General features: G+C 41.3%; 1 protein-coding gene across 1 annotated transcript in view; it reads right to left on the reverse strand.

Annotated features, from left to right (window-relative positions):
- The window catches only part of LOC139726633 (uncharacterized), a gene marked incomplete at its 3' end in the record, with an annotated part of 90997 nt that extends 73302 nt beyond the window's left edge, over nucleotides 1–17695 (reverse strand). Inside the window, exon 1 of the mRNA XM_071637622.1 lies at nucleotides 17057–17695. Coding sequence (XP_071493723.1) covers nucleotides 17057–17171 — 115 coding nt within the window. The remainder of the gene's footprint in view (nucleotides 1–17056) is intronic.
- Nucleotides 17696–17958: the final 263 nt, after the last annotated feature.

The raw sequence follows: 17958 nt of genomic DNA on the forward strand, positions 1-17958 counted from the left end.
TCCTTTCCTCACTGAATGGCTTTAAATTGACCGAAAAAGCCAAAGACAACACTTGATTTACGAGTGGGTTATTGAATCAATGGGAGAGATTATCTCGTTTTGGTACTCGTCAAATGAAATCTACTGTTATGGACTGACGCCCAAATCGTCCTGCCTGCGTGTCGTGACCTACATATTGTGGGCGCGAATGCCGTGTCCACACTTTTATGTAGTGAAATCGGGCTTGTGCCATGTTTTTTAAAGCGCTCACACATACATAAGCACATAATCAGCGTCGCAGCGCATCACCAATACTTCGTAATGAAATCACGTCTTCTGTGCACAGCAAGTTCAAAACTTCATCTTCCACGGTGCAATGTGTCGTGGATAGTGGTGAGAAATCCATAAAATGTTGAGTCATCAGACTGACGAATAAGAATATGCCATATTGATAGTGAATCTGTTCAACATTGCGTGTATAGGGCTATACAAGTCAGCCACACCTGGTTCATGAGAATCATTCATTGCGTTAAATGCAGAAACTTTTCCTTTATATAGCCGACGTCACCCAGGAAATTGAATGATGCTGTCACAGTAACTTGAACGACTACACTGATACTCTCAGCATTCCACCCTTGCAAACCTCCCAAAGAAGAGGTTAGCACACGGTTTGACGTCCAATAACGGGAGGCTTCAGGTTCTCTTCTGCAGATGAGATTAACTTCGCGACCTTTTCGGGTTACGAGGGAGGAAAACTAAATCATCTCCATAATTTGCAGCTGTACTGTCTCAACCTGAACGGAATAAACAATGTTGTTTGGGGATATGCAGCGCTTGAGCATGGGCTCAAAGTGCAAAATCTTGTCAGGTAGGGCCTACATGGCACGATTTTTTTTTTTTTTTTTTTTTGGCAAATCCTGCAGAGAACGCCCGTTTCAAGAATCCCGTGTAGGAATAGGTTAGGTGTTCGTCAATCGGCAGGAAATGTGACTACCTCTCTCCTTCTCGAGAAGAACTGGAAGAGAACAACATCATTTCAACACTCGAGGCAGAAGAACAACAGAACCTGAGCTTAATATCTGGGTGAAGCTAGACCGAGGAAGTTCATTACTACATGCATAAGGAAGCAAAATATCACAGTTTTGACTTTTCTGTGATGGCGGGCACGATAGTCGATTTGCAGAGACGAATAATATTGGCCCTACTGTTTGTCAAGTACAAACAAACATTTGGAGCTCTCTGAAACAAGTGCCAAAGAAGATGTGACCTGAGATGGGCAATTACAGTAAAGTGGAAAGCTTCACATTTTGCGCCAAGTGATGAGCAATAACAAGTTAACTCTATACATCTTGTGTAGTGAAATACTTTGTTTAATTACACTATCACTACTACCGATTCATGGTCTAATATCGATGACTTCGAACTCCAGTATACAATAGGCCCTACTTTCTGAAGTGAGTAGAGCGGATTACCGTCATACAATTTAACATGAACATAATCATTATCGGAAGAGCACACAAGCTTTACCATTGCTCGAGAGTTAGTTAGTGTTTGACATCCATGGATGGATACCCATGGCATGGGTACACAGACAGGTGTCCCAATTACAAGTACCCTGTCTGATAAGTGTCTGATGCGTCATGCTTGTATATTCTTCCCTAGCTAGCTTGTTCTAGACCTCGCCAGGTAAATGATTTTCGTAGAAAGACATACAGAGTGTATCAAAATGAATATGAATACAAATGTATATCAATAATCCTCCATGGTAAGTAATCCATGCGATTTGTCCATGTGACCATGCTGATATCGCATCCGAGTTCGAACGGTGGCTATTCATTTGTGGGTTGGTTTGTTTGTTTGTTTTTTGTTTTGTTTTGTTTTTTTGAGGGGGAGGGAGGGAAGGGTTGCGATTTTTGTCACAGTCCCAAATCCTGGGGGGGGGGGGGGTCCTTTAATGCGAACTAAAAAATCTAATTCAAATCTTGGCAAAAGCCCTGGCCATCCTTTTTGAGGAGACAAATTACATTGGCACCGCAGGCTGACCACATATTATATTATAGGGTCCTATACGTTCCAGATCAAGTGCGTTAATATAAAAAAGAGAGGCTTCCACCTTTGCAGCTAAGACCTACTTCTGTGAAGACTCATGTGTGATATAGGATTGCATATTTTTTAGTCAAAGATCATCGACTTACTATAGCAATTGCTTTCTGTTGTAACATTGGTCGATAAACAACATTAAAAAGAATGCATTTGATTGTGACCAGAGGATTATCAACAGACTTTGGTACTACAGGTATTTTGTTATTTTAGGTCATTTTGCGAGGTTTTACTTTTATTGGTATGGCGACCATTTAAAAAAAAACTTAGGCCTATGCCTTTCCCTTCAACTTAGGCCCTACATAAAATGACGATAATTACATTATAACCTAGAAAAAAATCCACGTGCAGTTCAGTCCTTGAATTCCACTCTCAACAACGATTTTAAAGGGAAAAAAAAACAGGTAGGCCTAGTATATATCTTTCAAAGTTCATTGAGAAAAGGTTCTTTAAATTGAATGTTACTGATTGAATGCCTCAGAAATGCCTTATCATCGATAATCACGTGACTACAGCAGCTATAATGCTGATTCTGTTATCGTCAAAAGTGTTTTTGATCCGTGTGAAAATTTCATTTTCTTTCACTGTTCTTTGAGTGTAGTTGATTTCCGATAATTTTCCTGAAATTTATCTATGTGCAGAATGAACTGCATAATTATCGTACCTTTAACAAACACAATTCATAACTATATAAGCTAGTCCAGTCACGTGTTCAAGTATGCTATTCCAAAAATGAACCATGGAGTATAATCATGAATAAATCCTCGCAAAAATTAAGGCATAAGTGCATCTGAATGAACAATAAAAGCCTACATGTGCGGTTGTTTGACTTCTGAGGGAACTATTCTGAGGCTGTTATGTTTTAAGATAGGATAGATTCACCTAAATATAGCCTTTATTTACAGGCCTTACGCGCTTTTTCCTTCACGGGTAAGAGTCGGTGCTGCCAAACGTGAAAAGATAGATGATCAAGCCTGGAACAAAGTCTACAATATTGTACAGTATGTCCCCCCCCCCCCCAAAAAAAAAAAAAAAAAAAAAAAAATACAATACAATCAGATTTTCGCATTGATAACACTCAAAATGATTAAACTCTCTAAATGCTACTTCAGGGTCTTAGAATATAACATCTTAGCTCTGTTTTGCAGAAAACCCCATTCAATTTGGTTATGCGGTCACAGAGAAATGTGGAATGTTGGAAAGCATGTCATGAGTCTGATTCTTCCAAACTTCGATGCTTTTGTGTGTGAATACAATAGACAGAACTTGGAGGGAAGAGATTCTTGACATCCTCTACAAAATTCCTCATTTCTCTCTGACCACTGAAGCAAATCGAATGGGTTTTCTGTAAGATGTGTGCAATGAGTTATAGTTTCATACCCTGAATTTGTATTTGGATTGATTCACTATTTTTAAAGATATCATTGCGGAGGGTCCCGTTGAAATTCTTTTTTGGGGACATACGGTACTAGTATCCTCTATGAGTGCACAAACAGTGAGGGCGTGTTGCCATGAAAACTTCCATTCGTGTAGTTTCAGAGTTTGGAATAATTCGTTTTTTGAGACAGATGGGGATCAATTAGAGATACCCCAGTAACTCCGGAGTGGTCTTATGTTACTGATTCAGTCGACGACTGACGATTCGGTCAGAGAGAGATCAAAATCTGCACATAAATCGAGACTAGAAGTCTACGGTGTTCTTGGTTTTCGACAACATGAATGCTGGGAAAGCCAGCAAGTGTTCCAGACTGTTGTGATATCTTCGACCCAGTTTCTCTGATGCTGGGGAAAAACTAGTCCAGCTCACAGAACTGCAGTAAACTTCGCTTAAAAAAAAAAAAAGGGGGGGGGGTATCAACTGGATAACAACGAAAGAACCTATGGAATTGTGAAGTTTCACTAGGTCTCACAAAATAGCTCGTGAACAGTCAATATGAATATGAAACTGAGGGAGTTAATGATTTCATCGCTTCATAACGTGCCGTATAGTTTGTAAATTGTACGCAGAATCTTGACACTTCCATTTTGTTTTCTTAATCGCAATATGCCCCATTCTCAAGTCTAAATTGGTCTGGTCATTATTTGTAACGTCAGGAACACCATATGTTTTACACTTTTGAAGTAAGAAAACCAATTTTCGTATCTCTTTTTTTTTACATTCATGATCAACGTGGCAAATCGTAAGATGATAACATCATCAGCTCAGTCATTTGCGTAATTATTCATATCATTTATTCCAGAAAAAGAACTAAAGCGAAACTTCACAATCTCATAACTTCGCCAATTTCTATCCGATTTGGACCGAAGTTTCATTGTTGTGCTCGTATTCATTTTTTTTTTCTTTTCAGGGAAACTGGTCCGGACCAAGTCAAATAATCTGTTGAGTCGAAGAAAAATTCTACCCACCGCAGAAGGATATAAACAAGTGTTAATTGTATTGTATTAAGTCGAAATTCACAAAACTGGAAGGAGTTTCTTCAGTCCCTTTGAGATTCGACTAGTGTGAGGTTGAATGTACAATGATATAAAGGGGCCCTTCTGGAAAGTTTGGCTACGAGAAATTATTTTGGGAGCTTGCCCAATGTTTGTGTTCCTCACTCACTCAAGAGGACGGATGGGTGATGAAAGGGAAAAACTTGAAAGAAAACATAAATACAAACAAACGATAATGACCGACAAAAGTTACAGTGTTTAAAAACCGAATAAGGCCCTATTCTATAAAGATGGGCCATAGTGCCATATAGGACCTACTATAGTAAACGAAGGCAATCTTCTGACGTATACTTCGCTACTTGGGATTGATGGAAAATATTTTAATGGAAATTACCAGGAATTACGGAGCTGCTTTTACGCTGATTTGTTTCGTTTATTTGAACAAGTCATTAATGATATGCTGATCTATACTGTAAATGAAGTTAAGAAATCACGGTGTATAATACAGCAGATGAAATACACACATATCGGAGAAACGACTGGAGGAGAGAATAATCCCATGTAAATTGGAGACATGGTTGCAAACCTAGATTAGTTCATGCATTTCAAAGAATAGTATACAAAGACAAAACAAACAAATAAAGCACACACCCGCAACTAAGGTTAGGACCTAGGTGATAATGATGGGAAAGAAATTGCTATTATGTGTACCTTGAAATCAGATATTGCATGGATAAACACATTGATTAAAGAGGCAATTCAACAGTTTGGCAATTTGTAACAATTTGGCACTTTGCTGACTGAGCTAAACTATGGTGTACAAATTAATGAAAATAAAAACAATGACAAGTAAAGCATACGGAAGTTTTGAAGGCTAGGCTGACACTATCAAATTATTTATAGAAGATACAATATCATGCCTCCATAATCCAACACCACTGTCTGCTGTGGGGGAAATCGATTGTGGTAAACACTCATTACAAGCCTCCTATGTTGTTATATATTTTGAAGTATATAGCCATGGAGCTAATATGTAGGTCCATGATACAATCATTTTAACAGCAACTCTCGTAGTTTCACTGTGTTGGGTTTTGCTTGCAACAATACACAGTGTGTATGTTCGCATTTTACACAAGATGGAAACCTCGTGAAATTTTAAGAAAAGGAACTGATGCAGTTAACAGCAACTCTCGTAGTTTCACTGTGTTGGGTTTTGCTTGCAACAATACACAGTGTGTATGTTCGCATTTTACACAAGATGGAAACCTCGTGAAATTTTAAGAAAAGGAACTGATGCAGAAAACAAAAGCACTATCATTGCCATGTTTTGATTTCTTATGTCCAGAACAACTCTGTACTGTACAAACCTATGCTGTATACTAGTTTACATACGTTGCTTCCAACCAGGGAGGTGGGACCCATTTCCCTGCTCCAACTAACCATATGTATAGGGCCTACTTTATAACTACATATCTGCCGTATTTTCAAGAAAACAGAAAGGATTATCGTGTATTTTTCAAACTGTTTGGTTTCGTCACAATTTCACTGGACACTAATCGTTGTCACACAAAGATTTGCTGAGTACATAAATACTCATGATTTCGAAATATTGACATTCCATGAAACTCCAGCTCACAAACGTATCGTATACTAGTATACAAGAGAGACAAGAAAATACCAAACCAGGTAAGGCTCATAAAAGCGTTACATAAAGAGAAACTAGGCCAATGAAATTCCATGAAAATGCGCAAATCTAGCAAAAACAAAATGTATTAAACCAGACAAAAACAAAATGTATTAAACCAGACAAAAACAAAATGTGTTAAACCAGACAAAAAAGGCACGCGTGTCACATTGAGAGGCGACTGTGCATTCTCAGCCATGTATGAGTTTGTAATGGAGGTGACAAATTGGTTGTATCAGTGAGTGTACTGTGACCGGCGAAACAGCAAGGTAAAAACGTGCGTAAGAATTTACAAGACAGGATAATACGCAACTGTCTTTCGTCCTGCTGGTGTGGTGGTAAAAGAAAAAAATATGACAACATCCTCAACTCAACCATGATGACAATCGAAAGCTACCCATATTGATACCGAAAAGGAAAGTTCAAAACTGACCCCTCTAACCTCTTCCCCCTTCTACCCCCCCCCCCCCCCTTTACCCTTGTCGGATCCCATTATTCCTGAAAAGACACTCCAATTAGAGGTAAGTAACTGCACTTGTATTTCACGGAAATGGTCAGCGTCAGTCGCAAGGATCTGCACGAAGGACTTGGGTACTGAATTCGACACAGTCTAACGTTTTGTTCTGATTCTGAAGAGGATACATTCAATTTTGCCGCGGCATGACAATTTAAGAGCAAAGACTATAACCCAGTCTTATTTACTGGGTGTTTTAACTAGTACCAGTATCGTATCAGTAGGCCTGCACTTTATGGCACTTGCATATACCAGTGTGTGTGGTGGACCGCTATTTTACATGATTCATTTCACTGAAAACAAACATACTTTGAAATCATAATAAATCATGATAGTACTTCGAAAGTACCACTTTCGAGGAGTTTCCTTGCGCCAAAACTTGTATTTTCGGTTCTTTGCAAAGCTGCGTAATAGCTAGCATTGCGGAAATTCCTCAGCAGGCCTCCAGAACTGAATATTTCGTTCCAATTTTACGTCCTCAGTTACGTCAAACTTTCCGTGACGAGTAAAGTAATCAGGGCCCCCTTTTGAAAAGTATGGGATGCATTCAACTTCAAATGTCTGTCACCATTCTATTGATGCCGTCTCCCTTTAAGCGAGCCAGTCATCAGAAAGTGCACCTGCACAGTAGCATCAGCTACTTGCCCCATGATAGCATCAAGCACCTGTATATAATCAGCACACGCACACAATCTGCACTGGGACAGCACTGTCTCTCCAGGACAGTACCCGATGGCGCTTTTTATTTCATCGAGAATCAAGAACTTTATGCGAATGAAACACGAAAAGATTGAGAAAGACCTCAAAATAATACAACGGTCTGATTTAATTTTGTGGGCTTTGCAGTAACTGCAGTGATAGTTGCCATCTGTGATAGCTACTACCTTTGAGGGACCCCTATATCAATGCTAAAAACCCCTGCATTGCATGTACCAGTTGGCCTAATTTTATGAACTTAGGTCGAGAGGGGGCCGCTGTGGGTGAAACACCTTTTGCAATGACGTAAGTGTATCTGTTCACTGAAGAGCCTCACTTTATCATTATAACCTCCTTGATGTAATCAAGGAGATACATCAAGGAGGTATCTCATACCTCCTTGATATAATTTAGAACGCGACGCTCCTGCAGATCTCACGCCAGCTGAAAGGCTTTTGGCGTTATTGGGCGCATGCTGTTGGTGCCATGAACGCTTCGGGCACGGTTAGATAGTACTTGGTTTCATCAGGGTTCCAGCTTCTTGATCAGTTGGGTGTGAAAAGAATCTAGATGTCTGCATTAGTTTACTCGCGGGCATTATCGCAGTGTCATTCGTTTCTGGCATGCATCAACCGAAGAAAGTGGTTACATCTGCAAAATCAGACAACTCATGACAATGACGGATGACGTAAAGGTCACTTCTGGTCGGTGAAGACAACTGAGAGTGGACCATACTCCTGCTAGCACTCCACATCTGCACAAAAGCCACAAAAGAGTCTCTTCCCATCTCCCTGGTCTATCTGCGTGATGTCGTGCTTGCCTTACTTCCCGAAACACCATCCGCTCCACAAACGATCCCCTTGGTTAAACATGGTCAGCAACAGGGAGGTGGGCCCATCTCCTTGATAGAAACAACCTTTCCAGCATGTTACCATTTTTGGAATTAAGGCGAGAAGGGAGTTCAAACTCGACACACAAGCCCGGATAGGGTTCGTTATTCTCTTGATTTGAATTCAGTACCATCCTTTCAAGATTGTTCTCTGCTAGCTGGCCAACCTCTCAGGTTTTAACTCAGTGATTGTATTCAGTAAGACATGCGAATATATCACCCGACAGCTGACAAAAATCCTGTCGATATTCCCTGATTACAATCTCGAAGGTTACAAAGAGCAATCAAGAAGATATTATTTTAAATGTTGCATGAATCTCACGGGGCAATAACAATACCTAATCATGAAAGCTTTTACGATTATATCTTTCCATTGCCAGGGCATCAAACAAAATTAATGTCGAATTTATGAGGGGATCGAGCCTCCTGCATGTAACCGGGGATCCGAGGCTTAGCAGTTCCAGACGGATGACAAACTACCTAAATGGTGGCCCCAGATATCATTTGCTTCAAGCTTAGTAGTCAGCCGATAAGACATCAAATTTTAATATTCTATTGCTAATGAATTTTCCCACATGCATGGTTTATTGTAGCAGTATCTGAAATTGGTGCAGTGTTTACATATTGCCCTACAGGAATCAAAATTTGGGTTTACAAGCGCTTATTTTTTATTGACATAAAAATGCAGAAAAAGATTTAGGTCAGCCACGCTTTACCGCCTCGTAACTGATAGCGACAAGCCTGACAAACCTCGATGTCATATTCAGTACCGTCTCGGTGCGATACGATGATTCTTGACAGCTGACTATTCTCTGGAATTTCATCTCCGTTCTAAGCCTCCGCCAACTGCGATTCAAATCTGCATCACCATTACGTCGCATTCGATCATCGATATTCATTAGCCGGTCTCGGTTTGGCATATCAAAGTCTCATACAATCATTATCCGCGGGAAAATACATTGGACAGGTAAAGCGCAAAGTATACGTTTGTTCGTTCGAACAAAAATGCATTGGACAGGTAAAAGCAAAGTATTCGTTTGTTCGTTCGAACATTCTTGCAGTTGTATAGTTGTAAAACACGAGCCGAATTTTTTTTCTCCCTCCTGCTACTGGGAAGGGATGTACTACGAGAAAAACGGTGATGTCCGACCACAATCAATGTCAATATTGAAGTCTGTGTTTTCTCTCCCCCCCCCCCCCCCCCCAATTGCATGTTTGACGACCCCTATAGTTCGGATGATGTATCAGTGCCGACAAGATGTCTGGCCATACACAGAACAGATCGTCCGTTGGCATCACGAATGTAGCATAGTAGGTATACTGGTATCGTAATGTCTGTTAGATGATAGTGTCACTGTCATGCTTGATTTTCCTCCTTTCCCCTTGGAACAATTTAATTCTGCGCCCATGATCACAACGCGTAAATTCTTTCCGCATACAACTTACAAGGTCTGACTGGCGCAGAGGAGGTTACAGAGGTTTCCCAGCGGGTCTTCCCCCTCAGTGCCCGGGAAGGTCGGGCTGCACTCGCCAGGTGACTCTTGCTCCCCCCAGCCCCCGCGCAGTCTCCTGAGCCCGGAGTTTAGTCTGAGATGCAGCCAACGCACGACAGGCTAAATCGGTAGAACTCGCGTGGGTTTACACAGTCCATCCGATCCGCGCTTTTCAGTTCAAATCCGTGCAACCAAGGAGGTATGGTTCTCTCATACCTCCTTGGTGCAACCATTCGAAGGAGCCAACTCCTTTGCTATCACGTACGCTTGGCAGGTAAAAGGAGGTAGCATGAGGAATCCCTGACGTACAATGCACTTTCACATTGGCCGAGATATGGCGCTAACATGACTGAATTCAAGTACAACGTCTGCGCAGAGCAGACTAAAAGTTACCGCGCCAACTGGAAAAATTGAAAAGAGACAGAGAGACAGAGAGAGAGGGAGAGAGAGATGGGATAGGAAGGTGAATCCTCAGTCACATTTTCTGCTTTGTTGCGAATTTTACGACTCTGCGTGTGATGACTTTCGTAGCTCATGTATTTCTTTGTTGTTGTTGGAGATTTTGTTCGTTTGGCTTCTTCATTCGTTTGCTCTTTTTTCTTTCTTTTTCTATTTGCAGACTGCTGTAAGTGCCGGTATCCGTGCCTTCATTTCGAGGTCTGTCTAGACGACCGACATTCCTTCCTACCCTGTCGGTCTTGGTAAGCAATCACGAGTCCGTCTCTATACTTCAGCCATAAGAAAAAAGCCATTTCCACAAATGCTAGCTTTGTTTTGTATGTTCACCTTCTAATAATGTGAGTAAAGAATGAGTGCAGAAAGCTACACATTCATTAAGTCCATCGACCAGGAAAGTGGGAACCCTCCCTGGTCGTACCCACAGGATGGGAAAGAACTAGTAATTACCAAAAACAACTTCTGACCGACTGCTCAAACCCATTTTGATGTCGGTATATTAAAAATCGATGGCATTCAAATCCCCCCCCCCCCCCCTCTCTTCGTCACGTACGTGTTGTTCATGAAATCTTGATCATTTTCTTACACATTATTCTCTTGCAAGACAAATTCGTTTCATGATCCTCGAGAAGCTGCATCTGGGGTATCAGTACATATAGTCAAGAAAATATTAGAAAGACGATTCATCCCTTGAAAGGGGATGGCTAGTAACTGATCAGTGGGAATCAGTGGGAATGCTGGAGGATGATTGTTCCAATCCTTGTGGGATTCATTTAAGAGTACATTGTATATCTATTGTTGTGTGAAAATTATTTGATTCAGAATGGTCTCATATTCAAGTAATGTGCAGTTTAATGTTTCCAGGTTAGCGTGCCTGGTCAGTGACGGGGCATTAATCTGCACATTATTTGAATATGAGACCGTTCTGAGGCAAATAATTTTCACACAACAGTAGATATATAATAAATATACTCTTAAATGAATCCCACAAGGATTGGAACAATCATCCCTCAGCATTCCCACTGATCGGTTAGTAACCATCCCCTTTAAGCTTGCATGATGATTAAAAAAAAAAAAGAGATAGAGGATTCCCAGCCAGCCCTGCTTGTACAACTTCGTAACCAAAAAGATCATCACGAAATTGTCCCAGGACGTTTTGTATATCTAGGTGTCATTTCAGTTTTCTTTTAATATGATAAATGTCACCTTTTCTCTGATATTTCGCAGTGTTTACGTATTTCACTACAGCTTTCAAACGACGTAGGATTTTAAATAGCTAAAGAAAAAAGCAAAAAACTTTCTTCGAATACTTATTCGTAGTTCATACACTACTTGATTTAGCTAATTCAAAAGAAAAAAAATCCTCGAATACTTATCCGTAGTTCTTACACTACTGTTTAATAGGCAGGCCTGTAATTCTCAATGTAGGCCCTATAATTATTTTCGGAAAATTTCTTTGCAATGTTTTACTCATTTTGTGTAATATGCAGAAATCAAATCATATCAAATCAAATTTCTCTGAATACAGTCTACATTCGCCTTCTTTGATGGTATCTCTGTAGTATAGTTTTTCAGTGTATTTTATGATATTTATAGAGTATGAGAAATAGATGTCATTCCCAAGAATTTTGATGGTCCTGAAAGCTAGGTCGACACATGCATAATTTAGTATACTAAAGTTTCGTGTCAATCCAGGACCCCTCTCTTCGCATATCGAAACACTGACAGATAAAGTGTGACAAGATAACCACGCAAGCTGTTCCTCGGAATACATGTAGTCCCTTGAACTGCTTTTTTAAGTAGCCTAATACCTTTCAACAAGTCCTTCGCACTGCCCTTTAAATAGCCAAGCATTTTAGACTTGTAAACAAGTCCCTAATCATCTAAAAAGTCAGCGAAGTGAAGAAGAGCTGCCACGTTTATCCCTTATCAAACAGTTGGTTCGAGACATGTACGGTATCGAGTCCAAGGTTGACGAATTACTCACTGACAAAAAACAGTCCGATAAAAATTCATGTCGTCCTGATAGTGATAGATTATCATCGATCTTCATCAAATTTCCCATGGGTCACTTCCACACTCTCGTCACATTACGTAATCACGCACTAGTCGCGCATTTGGGGGCAAAAACGCTGACTACTGTAATTATTTGTGCCTTCAGGTTTTATGTTCAACCCGTCGCTCATTTTCCTCTCTTTTTTATTCTCAAATGCATGCCTGCTGCGAGAGACATACATCTTTGCTGCTGAAATTGGGTCGTTAACATACCTCACTAAATTTAGCGAGGCACAACAAGGTCACCCCACGGTCATTTCTTTTTTTCTTCTTCTTCTTCTCGTGGTGGCGTTCTGACCGGAAGCAGTGCATTCGTTACTTGGTCGTATGTTCCCTTTCGTTCCTTCCTTTTTCTTTTTTCTCTTTACAGCCACACAAAAGTTAAAAGGTTCCCTTGAGGTCACGACCCTTATCAAAGGTAACTGCTCAAGAGAGTTATCTTTACATGGATATGTAATATGTTTTGATAATGATTGGATTAGTAATCTATCCTTTTGGATTCTATTTCTTGTGAATTCTTACAAACGAATTCTGCATTTCAAAATGATACGAAATTTGACATGATTAAGTTCTGTTAAATCATTCCGTGACATTAATTTCATTTTACTGCTGATCTTTATGGGCAAAGTTTGAACTGGGGAAACATTTCTGACAGAGCACGCGCGAGAGCTGGAGGAAACGGCGTTGGTTGCGCTATGTGCTGGATTACACGCAACGAACGAGAAGGAGGAGGGCATCTTATAGCAGGGTGAAGCTTAGATCTCCCAGTTCTCCCTCCTTGTGTCCCATAAGTAATTCCCCGATAAATTGAACAGGACAGAGTGCAAGGATTGCATCTTTCTGCACGGAGCCTTCCACTGCGGAGAGTATTCTAATCTTCGGGGCTGTTATCCTCTAGCGGACACGCGGCCTTTTCCCCCCCTCCATCCCAAACTCGTGCAGGCTGCATGGCACAGCCCCTACGCCAACAGGAACTGTCTCTTTAACATGACAGAGCGCCCAAAAAACTCTCAATTACGAGTCATGCTGCGAGAGACTGCGGATGCAAGCCGGTGCAACAGTTGAGCACATGCAAGAAAAAAAATAAGACAGAGGCAACATTCTTCAGCAATGCACGGGTGGCCAATCAGCGACCAGGACAATCCGGAGACGCCCGACAACGTGGCAAGACATAATCGCAAGAAGCTCCCCGCACTCTCGCCATCTTTGGTAGTAATGACCGTCGCAAACTTGATGAATGATTTATGGAAGGTATGGATCACAGCTGGCATTAGGTTGTGTACACAACTCTAAAATGGCGACATCAAAAACTTTTGGCGCTGACATAGGAAACATAAATAAAAACGACAGCCCCCCCCCCCCCCTCATAAAAAAAAGGACTTTTGAGGTCATTAGCTCCCTCAGCCCCCCTTACAATTTATATAATCAGATGGTGATCACGAATACTTGAGTGGGAGAACCTATAGAATTGAACAATCATCTCTCTTCACTCAAAGAGCATCAAATTAAGGTTCATAAAAGTTCATACTCTAAAATCATTGTTTAAGACAGGTGTTTAACTCAATGCTTACAGTAAAGAGTTGATTGCACAGGACTTGCCATTGACAGTAGCCTATTAGCGAAGAAAACAGATGAACTAGAATAACAGCATTAACACACTTTCATTGCGCCAACGACGACTAATATTGCACGTATTGTTTTCGTTTTACAGTATTTTTTTTTGAAATGTGATCCTCAACACATTTTGGTGTAAATTTGTGCTTCGACAAAGTGCTATCTATTAAAAAAGGGGTCACAAGGGAAGACTGACTCCAACTCTGCTGTGACTGTGGCTCCACTGTGTCGTGGAATCGCGTTTATTACTTCCGGTCATTGGCCAGGGTGATTAGTTCGCAACGTTTGCGGCTGCTGACACAAACTATTTAGTCCCAGGCGAATAACAAACTCAGCCAAATATTAATGATAACCAATAATTCCAAACAAACTAATATGTAGCGGGAGAGCTTCGGAAGAGGGTAAGGAAACGGAAAAGTGCAAACTGGTTCAAAAGGGAGATGTCGTGGGCAGTCGGAAGCAATCACTGTCCGATAAAACGGTTAAAATACTTTCTCTTCTTAGATCATTCATCACGTCTCCTTCATGACAAACCCATCCATCAACCCCAGTCTTTTCGCTCAAATGCTTGAGTGTAAACGTTCAACACGAATGACAAGATGATTGGTTACAGGGATGGTACAATTTTGGTTGAGATGGGGGATTCAGATTTTAACTTTTTGCGAGATACTAACTAGAAACCACTCATCAAATATTAAAGAGTAAACAATTCCAAGAGGAATTCTATAGTTTATTTGAAGAAAATTGGTTTTGAAAGGCTGAGATATCCAAAAAGAAACTTAAAGTCTCATTAAAAGTTAGGTAACAACTTTTGTCAGGACCTCTTTATTTTTTTGTTAAGTGTTATCTCGGCCATTTCACACCCAATTTTCACCAAATAAACTTTCAATTCCTCTTAGAATCATAATTATGCTCTGTCATATTTCATGAGGTTTCTCATTATCTCGTACAATCATCATCAAAAACGTTGGAAACCAAAAACCCTCTCTCAACCGGAACTGTATCATCCCTTTAACTGGGCTTCTCAATGGTTCGGATGCGGGTGCAGATTCATAGAAAGTAATTCATGGGACATACGTTGTACAGCAAAAGAATATGTGCCTGATCATCTCAAAGCTTTCGGAAAGGCATAGATTTTCTCGGTCGGTTTCTGATTCTTTAGAAATTTCGGCAAATTGTGGTGTGTTAAGTTGAGGGCTGATAACAAACAAGTCTTGTATACTCATTTCAAACGACAGATAACACTATCGGTGTCGAAATTGGTCTGAGCATAATTATGGCATGATGATCCTCCGCAAGTTTCTCATTGTATTAACGGAAAATAGGAACCCCTCTGCCATGTCTATCTCCAAACAGCTTATTCAATTTCTTGTTATTGTCACGACCCATGGGCATGGGCAAATACGGCAAAGGTCTATGATATACCAATGTACGATGTGTGTATGCTAAGAGTAGTGTGTTTGTGTGTGTGTGTGTGTGTGTGTGTTTGTTTGTTTGTTGCCTTCTCGGGGTGTCAATATTTCTCAAACTCCTTCAGGCACGCCCACAAACAGAAGAAATTATAAGGGATTTATTCTTTCCAATGAACGAATGAAAAAAGAAAAAATCCTTCTTTCGTAATCACATCCAAAACCAATACATGTATTTCTTGACATTGGGAGGGATTCACCATCTTGTACTCTGTGATAATTGTAAAAGTATCCTCTTGGCTTGGAGCTTACCTATTTTCAAGCGCAGGTTGATATTCAAGTTTAAGAGTTTGATAATGACATTACCGCTCTAACCATTGCTAACAGGTCCATGGATTCCTGACCTCATAGGGTACATGATATACCAATGAAATACTTCTTCTTCTTCATTAAATGGATATCGATGCAAGGCGAAGCTAGCTGGAGCTTGTCCGATTCACGTAAGACAAGAGAATCATTTTCGTGACCTGGATGACTGCTGTTCGTGTTGCATTTCGGCTCCCTTTATCCTTAGGGAGCAAAACAAGTTGGGAGATGGGTTAATTTCTTGGAAAACTACAAAGAGTGATGGTGAAAAGATATTCAAATGTCCGACACTGCTTCTAACTGAAACTTCCCCTCCATGAGTGATGACTTTCCCATCGGATTATGAACCCAGAGCTAATTTCGGAACATTCTCGAAATAAGAGGGGGTGGGGGACGATGCGGCCCTTCTGTTTTGTTTTTTCTGTCCGCATCATCGCTGTCTCTCCCTTTCCTCTCCTACATGCTGCAGCGCCCTGGTATTGCGTCGACATATGTTTCTGATAAGCGTTTAACCAACCCACCTTTCCACTCGCTGCCATCCCACATTTCATCAGAAAGCATGTTTACAAAGGGCGTCGGCTGTTTGCGACTACTGGACCCTCAGTGCTGATGCCTGTATAGATGGACAGACGGTGGTAACTAGACACACACGGACAGACAGAAGGCAAAGGCTTTCTGTACTTACTGCCGTCCACTCAAAAAGGATCCGCGTCTCTACAAACTTCTCTCTCCGACCTAAATTTTCCACTCGCCCACACTCACTTCAGACAAAATTCGAAATCGACTGACGTATATTTTGTACTTATTAAGAATTGAATAGAACGGTTGAGACAAAATTTTGAGTGTCATTATCACTTTAGGCAGCCTATCACTTATCATCCACTCCCCTAACACAAGCGATCACAACCTACATTCGGAAACAAACTAAACGGCCGAAAAGAACTAGTGCGCAGAGTTCCGTGTGTAATGCCAAAAGCGCATTATAACAGCATTTGTCTCGACACCATACGCGCATCCTCTTCGGGCTTCCCCACTATTTCCTTCGAATGAAGATGTTTTTGTCACAAGTTACCATCATCGTTTGACTTCACGCGAGGTACCCCTGACCCTTACCAGACCCTGCCTAGACATGTAAGCCTGCAGTGTGCACGGCTTCGCCTGCTGATTTAGCTGGTGAGCGTACGCATGAAAAAACTGATGACGCGGCGAACCAATAGACCGATGACTTCCCGCTTACGTTATTAGGGTTATCACCTCCCGACGTTTATATCCACCCAGATTATTCCGCGCCTATTGACTGCCGATTTACAACAGCAACCTCGATGGGAAATAAAATAATGTTATGAAGGTGAAGTTAATCAAGCTTACCTGCAGGTAATGTGACTTGTCTACATAATGCTATCGTCGATAGGAATAGGACGATAGCTACTCGAATGTTCAATTCCTTCAATAAATGTAGGCTGAAGCCTATAGTCCGATCCATGGCTGGCGTCTTGGCGGCGATCCAAGCTATGATCAAGCTACGACATGAGGAGAGAGTTGGAATTAGGCCCCTAATTGACCCAAGAGTTCAATGGCCACTTGGAAAAGCACCGACGAAGAGCATGTATCGGGATAGTTCCAATTAATCTATGGGTAATCTCTCCGAACACGTCAGATGACAGTTTCTGAAACGAGAGATGGTCCGGGCGAAATGCCTCCGAAATAAAACTGCACACAACCCGTGCGTGATTGTGGCAAGGTTTCGGACTGCAATGCCCCGATGGCGACGAAGTTTTCTGCCGACGGGAGGGCCCACGCCAAGAGAAAAATCTGCCGCTGAATTTATACACACTCATACACATACACAGATTTTTCTAGTCGTCGGGGGCAGTTGCTGGCGAAGTTGGGAGAGGGGCTGGCCTGATCGTACCACCACACCTGCGCGCGGAGATTACGAGCTAACCTGGTTCCGTTGGGATGAACATCCAGCACTCGACCCGGTCCTGTCTCTCGTCAGCGTAAGCTGTCGAACAGAGAGCGTTCGCAGGGGTATGCCACCAACTTTTTCGCACAACTCCGATCAACCTTGCGCTCTGGCGCTGGGACAGCTCAGCGATTCATGAAACAGGATGTGAAAAAGCGCGGACTAGTCGAACTCTTGACAGGGGGAATTTCACTTCACTATTGGAGGGACTGGAGTGAAAGTGAAATATACCTTCACCCTAGAGCAATTCTACATTCCCATTAAAATCTGAATTTTGTCTCTCTCTAGCAAATGATTTAGCAAG

Source organism: Diadema antillarum, unplaced genomic scaffold (assembly GCF_040938485.1).
Source record: "Diadema antillarum isolate AM-2024a unplaced genomic scaffold, OU_Dant_1.0 seq00000094_RagTag, whole genome shotgun sequence".
NCBI lineage: Eukaryota > Metazoa > Echinodermata > Echinoidea > Diadematoida > Diadematidae > Diadema > Diadema antillarum.